General features: G+C 43.0%; 1 protein-coding gene across 1 annotated transcript in view; it reads right to left on the reverse strand.

Annotated features, from left to right (window-relative positions):
• Positions 1-404: 404 nt before the first annotated feature.
• pla2g4ab (phospholipase A2, group IVAb (cytosolic, calcium-dependent)) overlaps positions 405-26,153 on the reverse strand; it is a 47,909-nt gene continuing 22,160 nt past the window's right edge. The window contains exons 8-18 of the mRNA XM_014123555.3: positions 25,632-25,768; positions 24,315-24,537; positions 24,109-24,223; positions 21,728-21,865; positions 21,519-21,608; positions 13,621-13,686; positions 8,510-8,752; positions 7,895-8,079; positions 7,510-7,699; positions 1,545-1,702; positions 405-807 (exon numbers count right to left, since the gene is read on the reverse strand). Coding sequence (XP_013979030.1) covers positions 670-807; positions 1,545-1,702; positions 7,510-7,699; positions 7,895-8,079; positions 8,510-8,752; positions 13,621-13,686; positions 21,519-21,608; positions 21,728-21,865; positions 24,109-24,223; positions 24,315-24,537; positions 25,632-25,768 — 1,683 coding nt within the window. The 3' untranslated portion in view covers positions 405-669. The remainder of the gene's footprint in view (positions 808-1,544; positions 1,703-7,509; positions 7,700-7,894; positions 8,080-8,509; positions 8,753-13,620; positions 13,687-21,518; positions 21,609-21,727; positions 21,866-24,108; positions 24,224-24,314; positions 24,538-25,631; positions 25,769-26,153) is intronic.

A 26,153-nucleotide genomic window follows, 5' to 3' on the forward strand; every position in this document is an offset into this window, starting at 1 on the left:
TTGGTCTGAGTATATAAGGGGAAGCCTGAAATAACACAGTCAGGAAAATAAACACACTCTAACGTGAGAGAGGACTATAAAGGAGGCAGACAGAAAGGCCGTTTCTATGGTGTTGAGTGTTGTTTGTTGTTGGAGCCACTCCCTGCGTTGAATAAACATAATTGAGATGTTTGAGGAATCCAGACAGTTGCACTTGGCGGTGTTTTAGTAGTTGGCATCGAACAGAACCTGATGGTTTAAGGACGCCTCTTCTTCTATGGTTTCCATGGTTTCCTATGAGATCACTTGTTTAGATCAGTAAGAACTGTTTACAACTATACTGTAGGAAAACCCTCTACATTAAAAACACATAATACATACATGAGTAGCACTTGTAAAAATGGAAAGTCAATTAAGGAGCCTAGAGTTTAGTTTACTGCTATTTTAACATCTCTTCAGACTTTATATCACTCAACTTTAGGGTCCATAACAAGTCTTTGTCATGTTGTTCAGTGATATCCACCACTGGTTTCCATGTTTTACACCAAACCCTCTTCATTCACATTAAATGGACAAAACAAACCAACAAAGTTTCCCTAATGAAAATGTAAAAATATTGGAAAATCTCCACTCTCCAATGGCACAGTTTCGTCTGATAGCTTGACCTTGCTCTTCCCAGCATTCCGGCTCTCACTTCAGGGGTTTCTCCCGCGTCTCCCGCTTCAGGAACATTTTGTTTTGGATCTCATTGAGTGAGAGGGACACGGAGCAGCGGGATGGATTCTCCTTCCTGTACATGATGCTCTCCTTAATGGCCTCTTTTATCACCTGGTCAAGAGAGATGTGGAATGGATAAAACACTCTGTATTAACCTACACAAGTGGTTAGTCAAATGACCGTTAACAAGAAATCATAATTAATTTAAATGTGGTTAGAGGTTAGATAAAAAACAATCAGCATAGGCCTACACAGATGTTTGAAGTTCCATGTCCGGGGGACCCCTAGTTACTGACAGATAATTGAGCAAACATTGATGTTTCTGGAATGTTTTACATACATTACATCTGCCTGGCTGAACTGACATTTACATTGTTGCAATGTTGTTTTACATACATTAGTTCTGGCTAACCAAACTGACCTCTTTGTTGAGGGTGGTTTGAGCAGGAATCAGGAGCAGGAATCAGTATCTACCTACATACAGTACTTCTGTCATATCGAGAAACCCCTTTAGTCATTGGCATATTAGTTCTGACCGACTGAACTGACCTTTTGATTCGTGGGATCTTTTTAGACAGCCACACAAAGTGCATAAGAGCCAGAACAACTGAATGTCAATTTGACCTTGATGTTGTAAAACACACCAACACCATAACACACCAACCCCAGAGAAAACTAGTATGGCTCCAGCATTCAAATTGACCTTGATGTTTGAACATTCCATATCGACATACCCGTTTTTAGAGCTCCTAATTTATCTAACTCTTCCAATGACTGTCTGACCTTCTAACATATTTAGAAATGGAGGTACAGTAGCCAGTGGTGAGGCAGTTGAAGGCTGAACGTACCTCGATGTTGTTGAGCGTGTTGAACTCCATGAGGTCGTGGAGCTGTGTGAAGGCCTGGTTGGAGTACTGGAAGTTAAACGTGGAGTACGGCGTCTCAGGGTCGTCGAAGATGTCAAAGTCAGCCATCTCCTTCTCCTTTTCTGTCTCACGAGGAACTCCTTCAAACACACAGCAACAGGATGATATGTACTTCAGAAAGTATCAACACCCCTTGACTTTTTCCACATTGTGTTGTGTTACAGCCTGAATTTAAAATGGATTAAATTGAGATGTTGTGTCACTGGCCTACACACAATACCCCATAATGTCAACGTGGAATTAGACATTTTTACAAATTAATAAAAATGTAGAGCTGAAATGTCTTTAGTCAATAAGTATTCAACCTCTTTGTTATGGCAAGCCTAAATAAGTTAAGGAGTAAAAATGTGCTTAAAAAGTCATGGACTCACAGATAAGTGTTTTTAACATTATTTTTTTAGGACTACCTCATCTTTGTACTCCACACATAAAATTATCTGTAAGGTCCCTCAGTCGAGCAGTGAATTTCAAACACATGTTCAACCACAAAGACCAGGATGGTTTTTCCAATGCCTCCCAAAGAAGGGTACCTATTGGTAGATGGGTAAAAAAAAGGAGACTTCAAAATCCCTTTGAGCATGGTAAAGTTATTAATCACACTTTGGATGGTGTATCAATACATCCAGTCACTACAAATATACAGGAGTCCTTCATAACTCAGTTGGCAGAGAGGAAGGAAACCACTCAGGATTTCACCATGAGGCCAATGGTGACTTTAAAACAGTTATAGAGTTTAATGGCTGTGACAAGAGAGAACTGGGGATGGATCAACAACATTGTAGTTACTCTCCAATAATAACCTGAATGACAGAGTGAAATGAAGAAAGCCTGTGAATACTTTCTGAAGGCACTATATGTCCTTCAGGATGATAGTGACTATGACTAACTAATAATTGGCCATATACCATTCTTTCCTTGTGTGACAGTGATAGCTAATACTAGCCTATATCATATGACTCATTGAGAACTATGGATGTTTCAGCCCAAGCTCCAGGGTGATGGTGAGCTGTCAACCCGTTTTAACAAACGATGGCTAGTCATTTTATTTACATGGCAATTTCTCCTCCACTCGGGGCAATACGAGTGCCTGTTAACATCTTATCTCTTAAACCGTGAGTTATGGCTCTGAATGTCATGGGTTCAATAGAACATCCCTAAAAGATGCACAAAAAACAATATAAGATTCAGAATGGTTGACTCTTTCCTTTTAACAACTCGGAATGAACGCCTTAACTTAACCCTTGAGGTTAGCTTCGATTTCACTGTTGAGTTAGAGCTGGGACGATAAACTGCAAATGATTGACACCGACCATACCGATCACTTATCGCAGGAATTTTGCTGATATCGTTCATTGTGATAAGTAGTCTGTACATGAGAAATGTGAAGTTTGAAATGAAATAAGTTTGCTAATACGGGTGATTGTTAATTGGACAATTGATGGCTACAACCATAGTACTTTACAACCATAGTCCGACGGGCCCCGACATTATACATCGAGTCAGGGCCGGGTATGGCCTGTTTTTCCATCAATAACTAGGGTACGGGCAAGGCTCGGGTATCAGTAAATCGATTACTAACATTTTTAAGCTGAGCCATTTGCTTGTGCTCTGCTGCGCAACACAGCCATATCTGACTGAGATCGAAGATCATAACATGGTGTCAGAAGTGCTTCTATCTCAAATATATTTCACAGAAAATAATAATGTTCCTCGAGTTTTGTCAGAGTTTAGTGGTAAAAAGTAGCTAACCACTAACTGCTTTCTCATGTCTCATCATTGAGCAGAGCAGCCCAAGTGGAGCCGTTGCTTTGGATACTCACAGACGCAGAGCCACCATGAGCAGAGCGCATGCAGAGTGAGCAGCGCACAGGGAGCGGGTGACAGACAGAGAGGAGCAGCTAATGGATTTACTAACAGAGGAAGTTATTTCTGATTTTGGGTTTCGGGCAGGGTCTGGCAGAAGCAATCGGGCATGGGTAGGGCTTAACATTCATGCCCATGCAGGGCTCTAACTGAGGACGTGGACTAGACAAAATGGCCACACACTACGTAATCTGTTGCCTGCAGGTACAGCAACTATTTCCGTCTGCCTTACGAGGTTGGGTTGGGTTGTTAAAACATGTCTTCTCATGTATTTCCTAATTCCATGAATGAATGATCACTAAATGATGACACACTTGTCACTGACTCTACAGGGAAATACCAGACCAGTGATATGGCCTACTCTCTCTCCTACACAACACAAATACAGCAGAGGATATATACATGTGAGTGTCCCTCGTTCGTGAGGCCCTAAAACACTATAATTCAGTGTGTGAGCTGAGGAGAGAGGCCTGGCCAATGTCTATGTGTGTCCCTGTCTTCCTATGGCCGATGATGTATACCCTGTTTACACACACTTCGCTCCCAGCATAGCAAGAGATTCCCACCATAGCACCTGGTCACAGATCTTCTCCTTATGAGTCACCCCACCAGGCAGCTTTTAAGATACCAATCCCACACACAACCCTCTTTTCTAGCATAAACCTTCAACTTCCTTAGGAGCATATTCCCTATGGGCAAACACAGTCAGTAAGGAGCGTACTCTTATGTATGGAATACACTACCGTTCAAAAGTTTGGAGTCACCTAGAAATGTCCTTGTTTTTGAAAGAAAAGCACATTTTTTTTGTCCATTAAAATAACATCAAATTGATCAGAAATACAGTGTAGACATTGTTAATGTTGTAAATAACTATTGTAGCTAGGACTTATTTTGAATGGAATATCTACATAGGCGTACAGAGGCCCATTATCAGCAACCATCACTCCTGTGTTCCAATGGAATGTTGTGTTAGCTAATCCAAGTTTATCATTTTAAAAGGCTAATTGATCATTGGAAAACCCTTTTGCAATTATGTTAGCACAGCTGAAAACTGTTGTTCTGATTAAAGAAGCAATAAAACTGGCCTTCTTTAGACTAGTTGAGTATCTTGAGCATCAGCATTTGTGGGTTTGATTACAAGGTGAGAAATTGCCAAGAAACTGAAGATCTCGTACAGCGCTGCGTACTACTCCCTTCACAGAACAGAGAAAACTGTCTCTAACCAGTATAGAAAGAGGAGTGGGAGGCCCCGGTGCACAACTGAGCAAGAGGACAAGTACATTAGAGTGTCTAGTTTGAGAAACAGGCGCCTCACATGTCCTCAACTGGCAGCTTCATTAAATAGTACCCGCAAAACACCAGTCTCAATGTCAACAGTGAAGAGGCGACTCCGGGATGCTGGCTTCTAGGCAGAGTTCCTCTGTCCAGTGTCTGTGTTCTTTTGCCCATCTTAATCTTTTCTTTTTAATGGCCAGTCTGAGATATGGCTTTTTCTTTGCAACTCTGCCTAGAAAGCCAGCATCCCGCAGTCGCCTCTTCACTTTGCACACATTTCTAAAAACCTGTTTTTGCTTTGTCATTATGGGGTATTGTCTGTAGATTGATGAGTAAAAAAATTATTTAATCCATTTCAGAATAAGGCAAAACGTAACAAAAATGTTGAAAAAGTCAAGGGGTCTGAATACTTTCCGAATGCACTGTATTATGTTATTTTATGGCTGGTTAGGACACCTACATGAGTGTCAAAAGTTTATTTTTGTTTGAAAGTTTGTTTCTTAAGTCCTTTGTTGTTGTTGTAATGAATTATGTATATTGTGATTTTTTTTCTTCATAATGTATTTAACATTATGTTAAATATCTAGCAGAAAATACACTTCATGACACTGTCATGAAGCATTATGACTATCCTGTGTCATGTTACTTGGACTAAGTAAATACACTTTATGACATTGTCAAGAAGCATTATGACCATCATAATCATATAAGTCAGATAGGCCTAGTCCTGAAATCTTTTTCTGCATTTATCCTAGTCATCAGCAACAGAACATTAAATAAAGGTTAAAAAAACAGTATGCTAGGGCTGTCCCTGATAAATTGTTTCCATATACAGACACATCCTATGTATTTTTATCAAATCAACTATATGCACTGAGCTTGTCTGATGCTTTAAGAAAATTGTTTGATTAAATAATTAAGACACACAAATGACTAGAGGATTGCAGTTGACTAGCATATCATTACCACATCAATAAACTGGTTATATACTCGATAAACTGGTTATAAACTCAGGGGCTACCGAGTGGCGCAGTGGTCTAAGGCACTACGTCACTACAGACACCCTGGTTCGAATCCAGGCTGTATCACAACCGGCTGCGATTGGGAGTCCCATAGGGCGGCGCACAATTGGCCCAGCATCGTCCGGGTTTGGCCGGGGTAGGACGTCATTGTAAATAATAATTTTTTCTTAAGTGACTTGCCTAGTTAAATAAAGGTTAAATAGAAAAATCAACTCACAACGTAACACATTACATAAAAATGGATGCACACGACGTGACAAATAAACTTGAAACGGGGGAACGTTTACTGGTTGCACAGGAGGTAAAGGGGAAGTCAGATGTGTGGAATACATTTGACTAGTTGTGGAAAATACTGGAGATCAAGAAAAATAAGGTAAGGAGCAAGCGCTTCGTACATATTATGTGTGCCAAACAGCTGCTGTTAGATTACAACAATTTTTCTGACCGTTTGGAACAACGTAAACAACACTAAATAAATTGTAAGCATACTACAGAGTCTGTTGTAACATTTTTTTTTGTTTTTTGTAAAGCCTCTATTACATCAAAGTCAAAAACAGTCGCATTCATTCGTTAATGAAATTTCCCGAAATGGAACAGTTTAGGCCTATTTATTGTTTATGGTAATTATTATTTTATTTTAAAACTAAAATGCTTGATTGCATTTCACGTCATGAATAACTTGTATGCTGTGTGATGACATGAACAAATAAATGATTGATTGATACAGTAGCCTATATAAGTATTGAAATATAGGCCTACGTAAGTTACGTTATTAAGACTAAAGAGGATGCTCTCTTTGGCCTACAGCTCAATGGTGGTTCAACAAGACTGCTATACTAACCTTACTAATGATAATGACATTACTTATTATTATAATGATGATCATAATAATAGTAATAATAACAATAAGAAGGAGATCAAGGAAAAAGGATGGTTATTATTATTATTATAAATTATAATTTGGAACAGTGTAAACAACATTAAATACATTATAAATAATACCAGAGGCTGGTCTAACAAAACAAGTGTAAAGCCTTTATTACAGCATAGCAAAGATTAAAAACAGCAAGAGGATTGCTGCTCACGGAATCATTAGACCACCAACCAAACAGTAAAACAGGCAACAGAAGCAGGATGTGTCTTATTTATGTAGATATGGATGATTTATAAAGCCAGGCACATTTAACGGTTAGGCTATTGGTTATAGACCTAATTAAGTTGGGGTTTCCTCTCTCCTCACTTTTCTTAGATAATTAAGGCAAGGATTGTTTTCTCATCTCCTAACTCCACTGCTGCCTCCGCCACATTGTTCTCAACACCAATATGCTGTTTAACTTTACCATTATGCACATAGCAACAAGCGCCAATTCAACAGCGCACTGATGTGTTTCAGAACCGTGGATAGCGACCATTTGTTATAAAAACTGTATTTGTATTGCACCATTGTACATAATATAAGTCTAAGACTGATGGACTGTGCCATCCCCACGGCCTCCACAATGGATCAGTCCACTCAACCAGGCACGTATCAGACAGGTGTCTTATACACCATGATTTTCTTTTTCTTTTTTTTTCTTGTATACCAGACTACTGCTCGACTAAAGAAATCTAATATATTTCCCATACACAACCTGTACAGACATGCATATGGTATACACAAGAGTTGTGGACTCGAATAACAGTGACTTGGTCCTACCTCAGTTATACAGTACACATACAGTACTTACCAGGGGCTTTGAACGTCCTGAAGTTGATGTTGACCAGGACAAAATGGATGACAGTGGGGCAGTTCCTTTCCCCCTTTTTTGGCTTGAAGACGTAGCACTCTTTCAGGCCCTCGCGGTCAAACACTTTAGGGTCGATCTTAGGGAACGGCAGTTTGTTCATCCGGGCCCACTTCTCAGCCAGCAGAAGCTCCTATATACCAAACACAAGTCAAAAAGCTAGCCTCTTGATTACTATTGCATAGTTCAATTATTAAAACTTTTATCTTAACACCTTAATAATTACACAGAAATTGCTCACAAAAAAATTATCAATGATAAAATGAAATAAACACAAAGATTTTAAAACCAGGAAGTACTGGCAGGTAGCGCTTGTCATCACAATGACCTTGAAGGGCGGGCTGGAGTCGCTGGGGCGAGCTGAGAAGTCAAAGGAGATGATGAGGTCGACGCCACGCTGCGGCCGCAGGATGAGGGGGTACGGGAGGTTATAGGTCAAACCACTGTCTACTATATGGATCTTCTTACTCTTCACGTCCAGGGGCTCGTAGATATCAGCAAACTCATCGGGGTCTGAGAACGTTATGGAATACGATGCAGAATAAATACAGAACGTGTTAAGGTAGAAATGTTGTGTGGATGGGTATGTGGAGGTGTGGGTGTGTGTGTGTGTGTATGGTCATACTATAGCGGTTTCCATTTGTACACAGTCTGGCATTTAGTAACGTTATTGTGCTGTAACTGTACTGTAATTGAGGCAGTTTTATTATGCACTCAGACTTAAATAAAATCACCACCATAACCTTTCAATAACTCCACCGTAAGTCTATTGAATAGTACACAGCTCCAACAAGAGCTCTATTGCCAAATTCTACTGGATCTAGAATCTGCTTTATTTAGACTGTAACAACAGTCATAGACCTGTCAAACAGGTATATCTGGAATATAGAATCTAGAATGTGTTACATCTAGAACTCCTGGATCACCAGATTTGACATCTGACCTGTGACAGCGTCCACCTCATCCTCGACGGAGGCGCAGGAGTTCTGGTACATGAAGTCTCCGAAGGTGGAGAAGGGCATGTTGGTGTTGAGGTTGAGGCCCAGCATGAAGTTATGGACCTTCCCCGCCCGCCCCTCCCGTGTGTTGAACAGTGAGGAGTCGCTGAAGAGGGAGGTGATCATTCGCTGGACCCAGCTGTTCTGGGCGGTGCGGTGGTACTCATCATCCGGGTTCTCACTGCCTCCTGGAAAGGAGAGATATTGAAATCAGAAAAGATGCAAGGGAGAGAGAAGGGGACAATGTTGATAAAGAGAGGCACATGGGATGTACTTGTAAGCTTACAGGATAATTGGTAGCTAGAGGTGCTTGATAGTCCTTGATCTGAAGTGCACACCTGTAGATCTTGACTTTTCTCCCTGGCACTTACAGTTGAAGTCGGAAGTTTACATACACTTAGGTTGGAGTCATTAAAACTATTTTTTCAACCACTCCACAAATGTCTTGTTAACAAACTATAGTTTTGGCAAGTTGGTTAGAACATCTACTGTGTGCATGACACAAGTAATTTTTCCAACAATTGTTCACAGACAGATTATTTCACTTATAATTCACTGTATCACAATTCCAGTGGGTCAGAAGTTTACATACACTAAGTTGACTGTGCCTGATGTCATGGCTTTAGAAGCTTCTGATAGAATAATTGACATCATTTGAGTCAATTGGAGATGTACCTGTGGATGTATTTCAAGGTCTACCTTCAAACTCAGTGACTCTGCGTGACATCATGGGAAAATCAGCCAAGACCTCAGAAAAAAAATTGGAGGCCTCCACAAGTCTGGTTCATCCTTGGGATTTCCAAACGCCTGAAGGTACCACATTCATCTGTACAAACAATAGTACGAAAGTATAAACATGGGACCACGCAGCCGTCATACCGCTCAGGAAGGAGACGCGCTCTGTCTCCTAGAGATGAATGTACTTTTGTGCGAAAAGTGCAAATCAATCCCAGAACAACAGCAAAGGACCTTGTGAAGATACTGGAGGAAACAGGTACAAATGTATCTATATCCACAGTAAAACGAGTCCTATGTCAACATAACCTGAAAGGCCCCTCAGCATGGAAGATGCCACTGCTCCAAAACGGCCATAAAAACGCCAGACTACGGTTTGCAACTGCACATGGGGACAAAGATCGTACTTTTGGAGAAATGTCCTCTGGTCTGATGAAACAAAAATAGAACTGTTTGGCCATAATGACCATCATTATGTTTGGAGGAAATTGGGGGAGGCTTGCAAGCCAAAGAACACCACCCCAACCGTGAACCACGGGGTGGCAGCATCATTTTGTGGGGGTGCTTTGCTGCAGGAGGGACTGGTGCACTTCACAAAATAGATGGTATCATGAGGGAAGAAAATTATGTGGATATATTGAAGCAACATCTCAAGACATCAGTCACGAAGTTAAAGCTTGGTCGCAAATGGGTCTTCCAAATGGACAATGACCCCAAGCATACTTCCAAAGTTGTGGCAAAATGGCTTAAGGAGAACAAAGTGAAGGTATTGGAGTGGCCATCACAAAGCCCTGACCTCAATCCCATAGAAACTTTGTGGGCAGAACTGAAAAAGCGTGTGCGAGCAAGGCGGCCTACCAACCTGACTCAGTTACACCAGCTCTGTCAGGAGGAATGGGCCAAAATTCACCCAACTTATTGTGGGAAGCTTGTGGAAGGCTACCCGAAACGTTTGACCCAAGTTAAACTATTTAAAGGTAATGCTACCAAATACTAATTGAGTGTATCTAAACTTCTGACCCACTGGGAATGTGATGAAAGAAATAAAAGCTGAAATAAATCATTCTCTCTGCTATTATTCTGACATTTCACATTGTTAAAATAAAGTGGTGATCCTAACTGACCTAAGACAGGGAATTTTTACTAGGATTAAATGTCAGGAATTGTTTAAAACTGAGTTTAAATGTACTTGGCTAAGGTGTACAGTGAGGGAAAAAAGTATTTGATCCCCTGCTGATTTTGTACATTTGCCCACTGACAAAGAAATGAGCAGTCTATAATTTTAATGGTAGGTTTATTTGAACAGTGAGAGACAGAATAACAACAAAAAAATCCAGAAAAATGCATGTCAAAAATGTTATAAATTGATTTGCATTTTAATGAGGGAAATAAGTATTTGACCCCCTCTCAATCAGAAAGATTTCTGGCTCCCAGGTGTCTTTTATACAGGTAACGAGCTGAGATTAGGAGCACACTCTTAAAGGGAGTGCTCCTAATCTCAGCTTGTTACCTGTATAAAAGACACCTGTCCACAGAAGCAATCAATCAATCAGATTCCAAACTCTCCACCATGACCAAGACCAAAGAGCTCTCCAAGGATGTCAGGGACAAGATTGTAGACCTACACAAGGCTGGAATGGGCTCCAAGACCATCGCCAAGCAGCTTGGTGAGAAGGTGACAACAGTTTGTGCGATTATTCGCAAATGGAAGAAACACAAAAGAACTGTCAATCTCCCTCGGCCTGGGGCTCCATGCAAGATCTCACCTTGTGGAGTTGCAATGATCATGACAACGGTGAGGAATCAGCCCAGAACTACACGGGAGGATCTTGTCAATGATCTCAAGGCAGCTGGGACCATAGTCACCAAGAAAACAATTGGTAACACACTACGCCGTGAAGGACTGAAATCCTGCAGCGCCCGCAAGGTCCCCCTGCCCAAGAAAGCACATATACATGCCCGTCTGAAGTTTGCCAATGAATATCTGAATGATTCAGAGGACAACTGGGTGAAAGTGTTGTGGTCAGATGAGACCAAAATGGAGCTCTTTGGCAGCAAGGAGGAGGAATGCTGCCTATGACCCCAAGAACATAATCCCCACCGTCAAACATGGAGGTGGAAACATTATGCTTTGGGGGTGTTTTTCTGCTAAGGGGACAGGACAACTTCACCGCATCAAAGGGACGATGGACGAGGCCATGTACCGTCAAATCTTGGGTGAGAACCTTCTTCCCTCAGCCAGGGCATTGAAAATGGGTCGTGGATGGGTATTCCAGCATGACAATGACCCAAAACACACGGCCAAGGCAACAAAGGAGTGGCTCAAGAAGAAGCACATTAAGGTCCTGGAGTGGCCTAGCCAGTCTCCAGACCTTAATCCCATAGAAAATCTGTGGAGGGAGCTGAAGGTTCGAGTTGCCAAACGTCAGCCTCGAAACCTTAATGACTTGGAGAAGATCTGCAAAGAGGAGTGGGACAAAATCCCTCCTGAGATGTGTGCAAACCTGGTGGCCAACTACAAGAAACGTCTGACCTCTGTGATTGCCAACAAGGGTTTTGCCACCAAGTACTAAGTCATGTTTTGCAGAGGGGTCAAATACTTATTTCCCTCATTAAAATGCAAATAAATGTCTAACATTTTTTACATGTGTTTTTCTGGATTTTTGTTGTTGTTATTCTGTCTCTCACTGTTCAAATAAGCCTACCATTAAAATTATAGACTGATAATTTCTGTCAGTGGGCAAACGTACAAAATCAGCATGGGATCAAATACTTTTTTCCTCACTGTATGTAAACTTCCGACTTCAACTGTAATTGATCAATCAATCAGTCCACACACCTGAATACCCAGGTATAATACTATCACATACAGTATATACTGTAAAGTAGGTATATTCAGTCTGATAGTACAAGGACTGGAGTTGTGACTGGAGATGTGCACCTTTGCCCTTTTTACTTACACATGACCAAGCACCTTCCTTCTCTATCATCTCTCTCTCTCTCCCTATAATCTCTCTCTATCATCTCTCTCTCTATATATAATCTCTCTCTATCATCTCTCTCTATATATAATCTCTCTCTATCATCTCTCTCTCATCTCTCTTTCTAATCTCTCTCTATCATCTCTCTATCTCTCTCTCCACAACACTAACACCTGCCACCTAAAAACAGAGATTGATCACCTCAGAGGCTAGCCACCCACACATTCTTGACCCACAACAGGTTTAACAGAGACAAAAAAATCCTCAGAGCCATTATCTACCAACCACACCCACATTAAAAAATACTACAGTTAACTATAGAATACTACAGTACTTACTATAGAATTCTATAGTAAACTGTAGTATAATGTAGAATACTATACTACACTGTAGTATCCTTCAAACATGTAGTACTTGAAATGTTGTATAAAATGTGTAGTATACTGTAGAATACTATAGTACATTCTACAGTATTATCCACAAAAAAAGCACTCAGGTAAATACTACAGTAATGTCCGCAAAAACACTAGACTTTTTGAACAATATTAAATACTACAGTATTTCATTTGAATACACCAGCCCATTCCCCTCCCCCATCACAATTTGTGCCAGACCATATATTGTGTTCCCTACAGGTTGTAGAAAAGAGCAGAATCTCTGAACTATCTGTTCAGACCCCAGTCCTAACTCCCTACAGGTTGTAGAAAATGTGCTCTTCTAGTATTTCTCCAGTAGGTTTCATGAAGGAGAAATAATCCACTTCTATGTCAAAGATAAAACAAAAACACTACATTAAATACTATATTACAATCTGCAAAAACACTACATTAATTACTATATTATATACTACAGTTTTATTTTACTACAGTATTTATACTATAGTTAACTGTAAATACTACATTATACAACAGTAACTAGTACAGTATTCACTATAGTATTTATACCATAGTAAGTATACTATAGTATTTTTACATGTTGGCACAGAGACAGCCACGCTAGCTACATCTGCAAAGAACAACCACTGACAGCTAGTTGAACCTGATGCAACACGGTTGGTTTAATTGCCAGGGGGTGAAATTAAGTCTGATGCACTCACCTCAACTTATGTTCCAGCATGATGCATAAATACATAAGAATGTGTTATAATTAAATAAAGGAAAGAGACGTAACGTATGAAAAATGCAGCGTCGGGGCGGTGACTTCCCAGAAGCAGTTTAAATATGTCAAAACAGAAGCTGATGCATTGCAGAGATTTGTTTCAACCATTAGACCATACACTTCTTCAGGATTCTGTTTATTTCCTATGAATCGTTATGCTTCATGGGTATTGTAGTCCTCACCTTTCCGAGGCTCCTCGTCATTGTCCATACTCTCCTCCCCCACGATGTGTTGAGGTTTTATCTGTTCTGTGGGAAGAGACAAGGACATCTTCCTCAATCACACTTTCACTGACATCCAAGTCTTCAGTCACCATCTCAAAAACGTAGAGCTTATCATGGCCTAACCGGTGTCACTTATATTAGGCTGTCCAATTAGCTTTCAATTGTTTAGGCCCTACCTTTTTATAAACTAATGGCTTACATAACAAACACAATAAAACAATCTGCGTATAACATAAATCAGTCTGTTCTTGGAATGTGTGTAGGAGTATATGTGTAGTCACTGCACTTGCAAGCTGGTATGTACTGTATTGTTGTGTAGGTGTGGGTGTTGGTGAATTACCGGTATGTGTGTGTGTGTTGGTGAATTACCGGTGTGTGTGTATTGGTGTGTTAAAAGGTAAAATCAAACCTCAACAGCCCATTAACCAAACATCTTCATAAGCCTTTATAAATAGTGACAGGAAGCTGAACATAATCTTTGTTTCCATTGAAGGGAATCACACCCTCATCTGAGAAACCCCAGGAGAAAGTTATTTTGGGAACCGATTGACGGGTGTGATGTGAGTTGGCATCAGGTACAGCTGTCACTCGCGTGTCACATAAAGCTGCGTAATAGGAAACAGACTACAATGGGAGGTGCAGTTGGCCTGCGTTGTGCAGAGCAGACACGACACATCGGAATGGGGACTGTGGGCTAACACATCAAATTGGAACTAAGCCTTTGAGATTAGCACAATAAGTGCCTCCAGGTATCAGTCACTGGGACAATGCTGTATGAGCTGCACTGTAAGTAGATACTAGAAAGATGTACGCAGGGCTCTTAATTAAAAATGTTCAATGGTAGCAGTAGTGCTCCCAACTTTAAAAAGTTAGGTGCACCAGAAAATATAACCTATATGAATTCTAGGTACTTCTGAAGCATACACTACATTACCACAAGTATGTGGACACCTGCTCATCGAACATCTCATTCCAAAATCATGGGAATTAATATGGCGTTTGTCCCCCCGTTGCTGCTATAACAGAATCAACTCATCTGGGAAGGATTTCCAACTAGGCAAATCAGTTAAAAAAAAATTCTTATTTACAATGATGGCCTACCCCGGCCCAAGCCCTAATGACGCTGGGCCAATTGTGCACCGCCCTATGGGACTCCCAATCACGGCCTGGAGTTGAACCAGGGTCTGTAGAGAAACCTCTAGCACTGAGATGCAGTGCCTTAGCCCACTGCGCCACTCGGGAGCCCTATGAACATAAACAGGGCTCTAACTCCTCTAGCTCCACAATGAGATGCAGGTCAGGCAGCAGGTGGATAGCCAGCCTGCCAGCTTAGTGGAGTCTGCCACTTGCACAGTCAGTGTAGTCAGCTCAGCTATCCCCATTGAGACCGTGTCCGTGCCTCAATCTAGATTGGGCAAAACTAAACATGGCGGTGTTCGCCTTAGCAATCTCACTGGAATAAAGACGTCCTCCATTCCTGTTATTATTGAAAGAGATTGTGATACCTCACATCTCAAAATAGGACTACTTAGTGTTTGATCCCTCACTTCCAAGGCAGTTATAGTCAATGAACTAATCACTGATCATAATCTTGATGTGATTGGCCTGACTGAAACATGGCTTAAGCAAGATGAATTTACTGTGTTAAATGAGACCTCTCCTGGTTACACTAGTGACCATATCCCCAGCATCCCGCAAAGGCGGAGATGTTACTAACATTTACGATGGCAAATTTCAATTTACCAAATCAAAATGACTGCGTTTTCATCTTTTGAGCTTCTAGTCATGAAATCTATGCAGCCTACACAATCACTTTTTATAGCTACTGTTTACAGGCCTCCTGATCTGTACATAGCGTTCCTCACTGAGTTCCCTGAATTACTATCGGACCTTGTAGTCATGGCAGATAATATATATATTTTTTTGGTGACTTTAATATTCACATGGAAAAGTCCACAGACCCACTCCAAAAGGCTTTCGGAGCCATCATCAACTCAGTGGGTTTTGTCCAACATGTCTCCGGACCTACTCACTGCCACAGTCATACTCTGGACCTAGTTTTGTCCCATGGAATAAATATTGTGGATCTTAATATTTTTCCTTATAATCCTGGACTATCAGAACACCATTTTATTACATTTTCAATTGCAACAAATAATGCCTCCGAAGTAGGAGTTGGGGCAGTGTTATCCCAGTGCACCGGACCCCTCCAAATCTGCGGCTCTGCGCTTTCTACTCCAAGCAGCTGAGCCCCGCCTAGAGGAACTACGATGTAGGGGACCAGGAACTCTTGGCGGTCAAGAAGGCTCTGAAGGCATGGAGGCACTGGCTGGAGGGTTCCAAACACCCTTTCCTGGTGTGTACGCACCACCGCAAACTGGAGTACATCAGGGCAGCGAAGAGGCTAAACCCGAGACAGGCCAGGTGGGCTCTATTTTTTGCCAGGTTCCAATTCACAATTTCCTATAGGCCAGGCTTGAAGAATGTGAAGGCGGACACCCTGTCCCGCCTCTATGACGCAGAAGAGAGGCAGGGAGAGGAGACCCCCATCATCCCTCTATTCCGCATCATCGCGCCAGTGGTGTGGGACGTGGACATACGGTAGGCCCTGCGTACGGAACCCGCACTTGCACAGTGTCCGGAGAATCATGCCTACGTGCCCACAGGTGTACTGGACCGCTTCCTTTCCTGGGCGCACACGGCGCCTGTGCCAGTTCATCCTGGGATTGGCCGTACCATCGCCTGCCTAACAGAGAAGTACTGGTGGCCCACCTTGGCTAGGGACATTCAGATTTATGTCTCTTCCTGCTCCATCTGTGCTCAGTCAAAGACACCCAGACACCTCCCTTATGGTAAGCTCCTTCCCTGGCCGGTTCCACAACAACCATGGTCTCACCTCTCGGTGGACTTTGTCACTGACCTTCCCCCCTCCCAGGGGAACACCACCATTCTCGTCGTTGTGGACCGGTTTTCCAAAGCTTGTCGCCTCCTTCCTCTGCCTGGGCTTCCGTCGGCCATGCAAACCGTGTTGGCACTCGTCTTCCGGCACTACAGGATCCCGGAGGATATTGTGTCAGACTGTGGCCTACAGTTCACCTCACGTGTATGGAAGGCATTCATGGAACACCTGTGGGTCCCGGTCAGTCTCAAGCTAATGGGCAGGTGGAGGAACCTGCCTACCTCCCTGATCAGGAGGTAGGCAGGTTCTTGAGGTGTTACTGTCAGGATCGGCCAGGGTATGGGTGGATGTTCTACCTTGGGCGGAGTACACGCAGTTCATCTTGATGGTTGTACAGTCGTCTCAAATAAAACTGTGAAGGACCTCGGTGTTACTCTGGACCCTGATCTCTCTATTTACAAACATATCAAGACTATTTCAAGGACAGCTTTTTTTCCATCTAAGTCAAATTGCAAAAATCTGAAACTTTCTGTCCAAAAATGATGCAGAAAAGTTAATCCATGCTTTTGTCACTTCTAGATTAGACTACTGCAATGCTCTACTTTCCGGTGATGGGTTCAGATTTCTAAACGTTAAATAATATTAATCATTAGTTATGCTAGAGACATGAGGGGTGCCATAGTCGAGGGTAAATGCCAGGAGTTAATGGTTATCTGTAGGAAGGTCATGGTGGGTGCAATTAAGCTTGGTATGTGCTGAGTGCAGGAAAAACGATTGCATGTGGCAGTATTGATCAATCAAAAATATCAAATGTATTTATAAAGCCCTTTTTACATCAGCTGATGTCACAAAGTGCTCTACAGAAACCCAGCCTAAAACCCCAAACAGCAAGCAATGCATATGTAGAAGCACGGTGGCTAGGAAAAACTCCATAGAAAGGCCGGAACCTAGGAAGAAACCTAGAGAGGAACCAGGCTATGAGGGGTGGCCAGTCCTCTTCTGGTTGTGCCGAGTGGAGATTATAACAGAACTTGGCCAAGATGTTCATAGATGACCAGCAGGGTCAGATAATAATAATCACAGCGGTTGTAGAGGGTGCAACAGGTCAGCACCTCCGAAGTAAATGTCAGTTGGCTTTTCATAGCCGAGCATTCAGAGTATCTCCTTATCTCTGATAAGGGGAGAGAACCGTGGATAAGGGGGTCGAGGTCATATCAGGTCACGTTAAGGGAAGTGGAACCATTTATTGCCCGTATCACTTAGTTTCCTGACTTGCAATAAAGATACAATGTTTAGCGAGAAGGAGAAGACTCCACCCAAAGTGGGATACATTTACCACCACTATTGTAAACATGCTTTTGTCGATTCCGCTGTTCGATCCTTTGGGAAGAATACACTTGGTTTAAGCTTTCATAGTGTTCATCGAGTTCTTTGATAATTAGAACCTAACACCGACTACCCGGATAAAGCACTAAATACACTTCAGTTAGTGCTAAACACGACTGCTAGAATCTTGACTAGAACCCAAAAATGTGATCATATTGCTCCAGTGCTAGCCCCTCTACACTGGCTTCCTGTTAAGGCTAAGGCTGATTTCCAGGTTTTACTGCTAACCTACCTATCTCTCCGATGTGGTCCTGCCGTACATACCTACACATACGCTACGGTCAGAAGACGCAGGCCTCCTTATTGTCCCTAGAATTTCTAAGCAAACAGCTGGAGTCAGGGCTTTCTCCTATAGAGCTACATTTTTATGGAATGGTCTACCTATCCATGTGAGAGACACATACTCGGTCTCGACCTTTAAGTCTTTATTGAAGACTCATCACTTCAGTAGGTCCTATGATTAAGTGTAGTCTGGCCCAGGGGTGTGAAGGTGAACGGAAAGGCACTGGAGCGACGAATCGCTCTTGCTGTCTCTGCCTGGCCTATTCCCCTCTCTCTAACCCTATTACGGGGGCTGAGTCACTGGCTTACTGGTGCTCTTCCATGCCAACCCTAGGAGGGGGGTGTCACTTGAGTAGGTTGAGTCACTGGCGTGATCTTCCTGTCCGGGTTGGCGCCCCCCCTGGGTTCGTGATGTGGGGGAGATCTTCGTGGGCTATACTCAGCCTTGTCTCAGGGTAGTAAGTTGGTGGTTTGAAGAAATCCCTCTAGTGGTGTGGGGTCTGTGCTTTGGCAAAGTGGGTGGGGTTATATCCTGCCTGGTTGGCTCTGTCCGGGGGTATATTCGGACGGGGCCACGGGGCCCCTCCCGTCTCAGCCTCCAGTATTTATACTGCAATAGTTTATGTGTCGGGAGCTAGGGTCAGTCTGTTATATCTGGAGTATTTGTTCTGTCTTATCCGGTGTCCTGTGTGAATTTAAGTATGCTCCCTCTAATTCTCTCTCTCTCCCTCCCATACCGGAGGACCTAGGCCCTGGGACCTTGCCTCAGGAATACCTGGCCTGATGACTCCTTGCTGTCCCCAGTCCCCCAGGTCGTGCTGCTGCTCCAGTTTCAATTGTTCTGCCTGCGGCTATGGAACCCTGACCTGTTCACCAGACGTGCTACCTTGTCCCGGACCTGCTGTTTTCGACTCTCTCTCTCTACCGCACCTGCTGTCTCTAACTCTGAACGCTCGGCTATGAAAAGCCAACTGACATTTACTCCCGAGGTGCTGACCTGTTGCACACTCTACAACCACTGTGATTATTATTATTATTTGACCCTGCTGGTCATCTATGAACGTTTGAACATCTTGGACATGTACTGTTGTAATCTCAACCCGGCACTGCCAGAAGAGGACTGGCCACCCCTCAGAGCCTGGTTTCTTCCTAGGTTCCTGGCTTTCTAGGGAGTTTTTCCTAGCCACCGTGCTTCTACATATGCATTGCTTGCTGTTTGGGGTTTTAGGCTGGGTTTCTGTATAGCACTTTGTGACATAGGCTGATGTGAAAAGGGCTTTATAAATACATTTGATTGATTGATTGATTGATTGTATGCTGTAGTGTTAAGATCTCCCTTCAATGGAACTAAGGGGCCTAGCCCAAACCATGAACAACAGCCCCAGATGATTATTCCTCCTCCATCAAACTTTACAGTTTGCACTATGCATTGGGGCAGGTAGCTTTTTCCTGGCATCCGCAAAACCCAGATTAGTCCGTCGGACTGCCAGATGGTGAAGCGTGATTCATCATTCCATAGAACGTTTTTCCACTGCTCCAGAGTCCAATGGCGCGAGCTTTACACCACTCCAACTGACACATTTGGTGATATAGGCTTGTGCGCAGCTGCTCGGCCATGGAAACCCATTTCATGAAGCTCCTGATGAACAGTTCATGCGCTGACGTTGCTTCCAGAGGAAGTTTGACTTGGTAGTGAGTGTTGCAACCGACGACAGACGATTTTTACGCGTAACGCACTTGAGAGCTTGGTGGTCCCGTTCTGTGAGCTTGTGTGACCTACCACTTCACGGTTGAGCTGTTTTTGCTCCTAGACGTTTCTACTTCACAATAACAGCACTTACAGTTGACTGGTGCAGCTGTAGCAGGGCAGAAATTTGACAAACTGACTTGTTGGAAAGGTGGAATCCTATGATGGTGCCACGTTGAAAGTCAATGAGCTCTTCAGAAAGGCCATTCCACTGTCAATGTTTGTGTATGGAGATTGCAAGGCTGTGTGCTCGATTTTATACATCTGTCAGCGAAGGGTGTGGCTGAAATAGCCGAATCCACTAATTTGAAGGGGTGTCCACATACAGTACTGTTGTATAGTGTATGTTGTGCCCAAGAAACTAATACAGTATGTAACCATGTAAATACATGTGTTTATTATAAAAAGTGTTGATACAAATACCTGTCATTGAAATTAAAATGTTATTTGTGGAATGTTATGTTTCTACATCATGTAAAAGCACTATTTTCCTATTGAGATGCATTACATTGAATCTTTTTAAGAGCGTCAAGTGCACGTCATCTGTCATTCATTAATTGCTATGATCCTGTACCTTTCTTTCTGTGCCTCCAAATGTTAGGATATGCAGGTAAAGTTACCAGGTTGTTAGCTAGCTAGCCAATGAGGTAACATGACCGAACAAAGTGTAAACGACATCGATGCGCAAGTAGTTTTATAGAACGGCCCACGACATGATTTATGAATGTAAAATGAGGCTAATAAAAACATTAAAAGGTAGGCCTATTGATAAAACAGATCCACTTGCCGTTCGTAAGAAGATCGCATAGCAGCATGTTGCCAAATATATTTATTTTTCTTTTATTATATATGCCTAAATTATAATCATATTAAACGACAAGTCTCTCCTTTTCTGACGTGACTGGTTTATTAGGCTGTAGGTAGGATTCACTTTTAAATTGTTCGATAGACAATCAATCTTGCAGAATGCACGACCAGTGTTTGGCACACACTATAGGCTATAGTCACTACAAAAGATTGAAACATTCTGCCCACATCTCTACAGAAATGTGATCAAATTTGCTGCCCTTGTGCTTTCTTAGAAACTGTCATGGCCCAGTTCAAACATCTCCAAATCATACAGAAAATGAGGGCGTTCTTGTTATTATAAAAGGTGAATGGAGGGTGTTTTTCAGGCGGGATTGTAACACTTGTTTACCAGAGCAGAAATATAGTATGGCTCTGATTTATCAATGAAACATCTTTACGTATATATGTTGCATGCGACAGTTTGATAATTCCCAATCATTTGTTACACACTCAAATCCTAGAATCTCCAAGTACGCCAGAATGAGGCCCCATGTGGCATTAATTCATTGTATTGGTCGCACTTTAGAGATTGGTCACACTTACAGCCCTGGGTATACGTGCTGTATTACTGTGGAGGAGACCAGGATTTGGTACTATATCTACACGGGATGCATGACTTCATTGGGGTCAGGGTTCAGACAAGAGGTTGGGGTTAGGATTGGAGTTAAAAGGGAAGTGTGTGTGGTTTCTTACCAAGCTCTTCCTCCATGGTGCTCCCCCCGACTGTGTCTTTCACCCCCAGAACTCTGTTGAAGAGAATGGAGAAGGCACTGCCCCACACCCCTAGAGAGAGAAGCCACATCAATATAATGTAATGAATCATGAATATCGTGTTTGACAGCTTATCTTGAGTAAGTGCCATGAGGAAGTGCCAGGGATATTCTGTGTGAGTGTTTTCCTACCCATAAGGAAATGTAGTGGGTTCTCCTCATACCGCTTCACAGCGGTTCCCATGAAGAATTTGCTTCCAAAAAGGTCAGGGGTCATGAACGTTCCGTACTTTGCCATTCCAATCTCATATGGGCTGAACTCCACCCAGTCTGTGAAAAAAACAACAGCATCCATGAATCAAAATCCAAACAGTGTATGTATGTCACTAACTAACGCTTTCATTAGGAGAGCACACGGTAAGTACAATGTCATTGGGAAAATGTGTACGCCCTTTCACAAATCTGCAGTAAATATGCATTTATATGTGTATGTGATGGAAAGAGGGCAATCCAGGTTTACAGTAACAGTACAAGTCCAGGTAGACCCTACATGACTACTTTAGTGACACATCAACATGCACACATACTTTAGTAATGTTTACATACGGATTTACTCATCTCATATGTATATACTGTATTCTATTCTACTGTGTGTTAGTCAATGCCACTCTGACATTGCCCGTCCTAATATTTATATATTTCTTAATTCCATTATTTTACTTTTAGATTTGTGTATTGTTGTGAATTGTTAGATATTACTGCACTGTTGGAGCTAGGAACACAAGCATTTCACTACTCGCCACTATAACATCTACTAAATATGTGTATGCGACCAATACAATTTGATTTGATTTGACATATATTTACTATTAGGCACAACACAACACACTGTTTCATACATTACATGTTTGAGTACCTCAGAACAACAATCACCTTTCAGCCTATTCTTGGAAGTGGAGTAAGGAGGATAAGGTTACCACTGTGTCAGCTGGCATTATTTTAGCCTTTCTCTAGAATGGGTGTGAAGGTATTTCCTTGTCACACCAGTGTTAAAAGATGGGGGATTTACAGATAAAACGAGTACCTGACTAACTGAAGCAAAATTCTATTCCAGTTCATCTGCAAAATTGTCACACCCTGATCTGTTTCACCTGTCTTGTGCTTGTCTCCACCACCCACTAGGTGTCTCCCATTTATCTCCTGTATATTTATACCTGAATTTTCTGTTTGTCTGTTGCCAGTTTGTCTTGTCCCTTCAAGTCCTACCAGCGAGTTCCCGTGTTTCCTGTATTCTAGTTTTTGTTTTCTAGTCTTCCCAGTTCTGACCTTTCTGCCTGTCCTTATCCTGAACTTGCCTGCCGTCCTGCACCTGCCTGACTCTGATTTGGATTTTGACCCTTTGCCTGCCTTGACCTACCGATTGCCTGCCCCATGTTCTGTAATAAACTCTGAGACTCGTACTATCCGCCTCCTGTGTCTGCATCTGGGTCTTAGCGTCCTGAAAATAATACACTACAGGCCAAGTTATGGGTCACAGTTCCCAAAAGTCAAGCTGCCATTGAAATTAAGAATTTGTTCTTAACTGACTTGCCTAGTTAACTAAAGATTAAATAAAAATATGCACAGCCTAGGAACAGGCACAGTAGATGTATGAAACATTAATGGAGGACTATTCAATGCTGTCTAATATCTGAAAGCCCCATTTGGATATCAGCCCACCATGACACATCAGTTGGTGGTAAACCAGAGACATTCATTGAGAGAGTTGGGCCAGTTTTTAGAACAGACGCCATGTTAGCTCCTTTCTCCTCCAACTGTTGGTGATGGAACAATAGGACAGAACCTCCGACAGTTCCCTCTGAAATGAACCTGCTGTCAACAAGCAGAACAACTTATTTAATTGATTATAATGTGTATCCAAGTCTGTACGGTGTTGTGGTGTCAACAATTGCATATCTGCTTACACTGGACATCTTCATTGGTTTAGAAAACTTTTCGAAATAAACAGCGCAATGCGGAAGCGTCAATTATCACTTTGCAATGGCTACGGAGGAGAAAGTGGAGCTATCGGAACGTTCAGACAGAAACCACATTGGCCCAACTCTCTCTCTATATATATATATATATGACTGTGGTAAATTAGTGATGCTACAAGGAAATGTAGTGTACGGAAATTTGAATGTGGGAGATAGGATCTCTGGTGACATATTATGCAAAACTGAATACACATACTCATTCTACTAGAGCCCACACACACACACACACACACACACACACACACACACACACACACACACACACACACACACACACACACACACACACACACACACACACACACACACACACACACACACACACACACACACACACACAGCCCAAATAGGCTCATTCAGAACTTGGACCATCCATTCAAACTACGTGACCAGCACTGCGAACACACAACCACACTACGTGCATGAACTCCTCACAGAAATGCTACGCTTTGTTGAACAACTGAGGGGAGCCTTGGAGCCACACTGGGCTTGTGATCTACTGTAATACACACACATAACGCATACACACTCACTGACCTGCAAACATGAGCTCGGATACGTCCGGTTTGACGTGCAGACAGGTGAACAGAGGAAGGGGACACTGGGCCTCGTTTACCTTCTCATGCAACTCACTCAGCTTTGTGTCCATTCTCTGATGAAAACAGAGAAACACTTTTGGAGTCAGGGCCTCTTGAAGACGGAGAGAGAGAAACAATGAAAACAGATGTCTGCGGTCCTCTCACCGCAGGAATGAGTGTCTCTCCGATGAGCATGCCGAAGATGTCTGTGAAGGTGACGGGCTGTCCGTTGGCCTTCTTGCTCCACAGAGCCTGGATGTAGTTGGTGATGTGCTGGGGCAGCAGCAGTCTTAGAGGGTTACTGCTCACACTCTTCATCAGCTCTGCATTGATCTCCTTAGGCCCCTTAGAGGGGAACTCTGGGTGGGAGAACAGGGTTGACATGTACCTGGGAGGGGAGGGAGGGAGGGAGGGAGGGAGATAGTGAGGGAGAGATAGAAGGAGGGAGAGATAGAGGGGGGAGAGGTAGAGGGAGGGAAAGATAGAGGGAGGGAGCGATAGAGGGAGAGAGAGAGAGCGAGAGAGAGGGAGGGAGAGAGAGATGAGGGAGAGAGAGATAGAGGGAGGGAGGGAGAGATAGAGGGAGGGAGAGGTAGAGGGAAGGAGGGAAAGAGAGGGAGGGAGCGATAGAGGGAGAGAGAGAGAGAAGGAGGGAGCGATAGAGGGAGAGAGAGGGTGCGAGAGAGAGGGAGGGAGAGAGAGAGAGATGAGGGAGAGAGAGAGAGAGGGAGAGAGAGATAGAGGGAGGGAGAGATAGAGGGAGGGAGAGGTAGAGGGAGGGAGAGGTAGAGGAGGAAGAGGGAGGGAGAGAGATGGAAAGAAAGAGAGAGGGAGAGAGAGATAGAGAGAGGGAGAGATAGCGGGAGGGAGAGGTAGAGGGAGGGAGAGGAAGAGGGAGTGAGAGGTAGAGGAGATAGAGGGAGGGATAGGTAGAGGGAGGGAGAGGTAGAGGAGGAAGAGGGAGAGGAGGAAGAGGGAGGGAGAGAGTGAGTGAAGGTGGGAGGGAGGGAGGGAGATAGGGGGAGGGAGACAGAGGGAGGGAGACAGAGGGAGGGAGATAGAGGGAGGGAGAAAGATAGTGATGCAGAAAAACAAACATGGAGATCACTACATAAAAACACTGGGAAAACATTGATGCAGAGGTAGATACTGTAGGAGGAGAAAAGTGGGAGGGAGATGTTTTCTTTATTTTATCTTAGCAAGTCAGTTAAGAACAAATTCTTATTTTCAATGATGGCCTAGGAACAGTGGGTTAACTGCCTTGTTCAGGGGCAGAACAACAGACTTTTACCTTGTTAGCTCGGGGATTCGATCTTACAACCTTTCGGTTATTAGTCCAATTCTCTAACCACTAGGTTACCTGCCCGCCCCATGGAGGAGTGGAGAGGAGTGAAAGGGAGGGAGGAGTGGGAGGGAGGAGAGGAATGGGAGGGAGGGTTTGTGGAAGAGAGCATGGTATAAACAGATGAAAAGATGACTGACCAGGTGGATCCAGAGAGGCCAGCGATATAGGTGGCACAGTCCAGGACCCCAGACTCATACAGGGCCTTCATCACCCCAGAGAACCCCACCATGGCCCTGAAGCCTCCCCCTGAACCCACTATGGCTATCACCGGCACCTGCACAGACAGACACATGCAGGAAGAGATAGGAATGGATTATACAAAAAAATGTATACCCTGTCATAACATGACTCCTTGAGATTCATAGCAGAACTGTCAGAAACCCCTACTTCCTTATGTTATTTCCCTCATTCTGTCTACAGTAGATGATTGTTATTGTATCACTCTACCTCCATGTACTGCATTTTCTGGGCATCTTTCCAACTCTGCACTGGCTTCTCTGAACTAGAGCCACAGTCATATCCGTAGACAATTCCAACAAATATTCAGACAATTCCAACAAATATTCAGACCACGCTGACACAACAACTGCACAGGATTCATCATAGTGTGTGTGAGACAGTGTATTGACTGATTGAGTCTGTAATACACCACAGCATGT

This window comes from Salmo salar, chromosome 10, assembly GCF_965601325.2.
Source record: "Salmo salar chromosome 10, fSalSal1, whole genome shotgun sequence".
Lineage (NCBI taxonomy): Eukaryota > Metazoa > Chordata > Actinopteri > Salmoniformes > Salmonidae > Salmo > Salmo salar.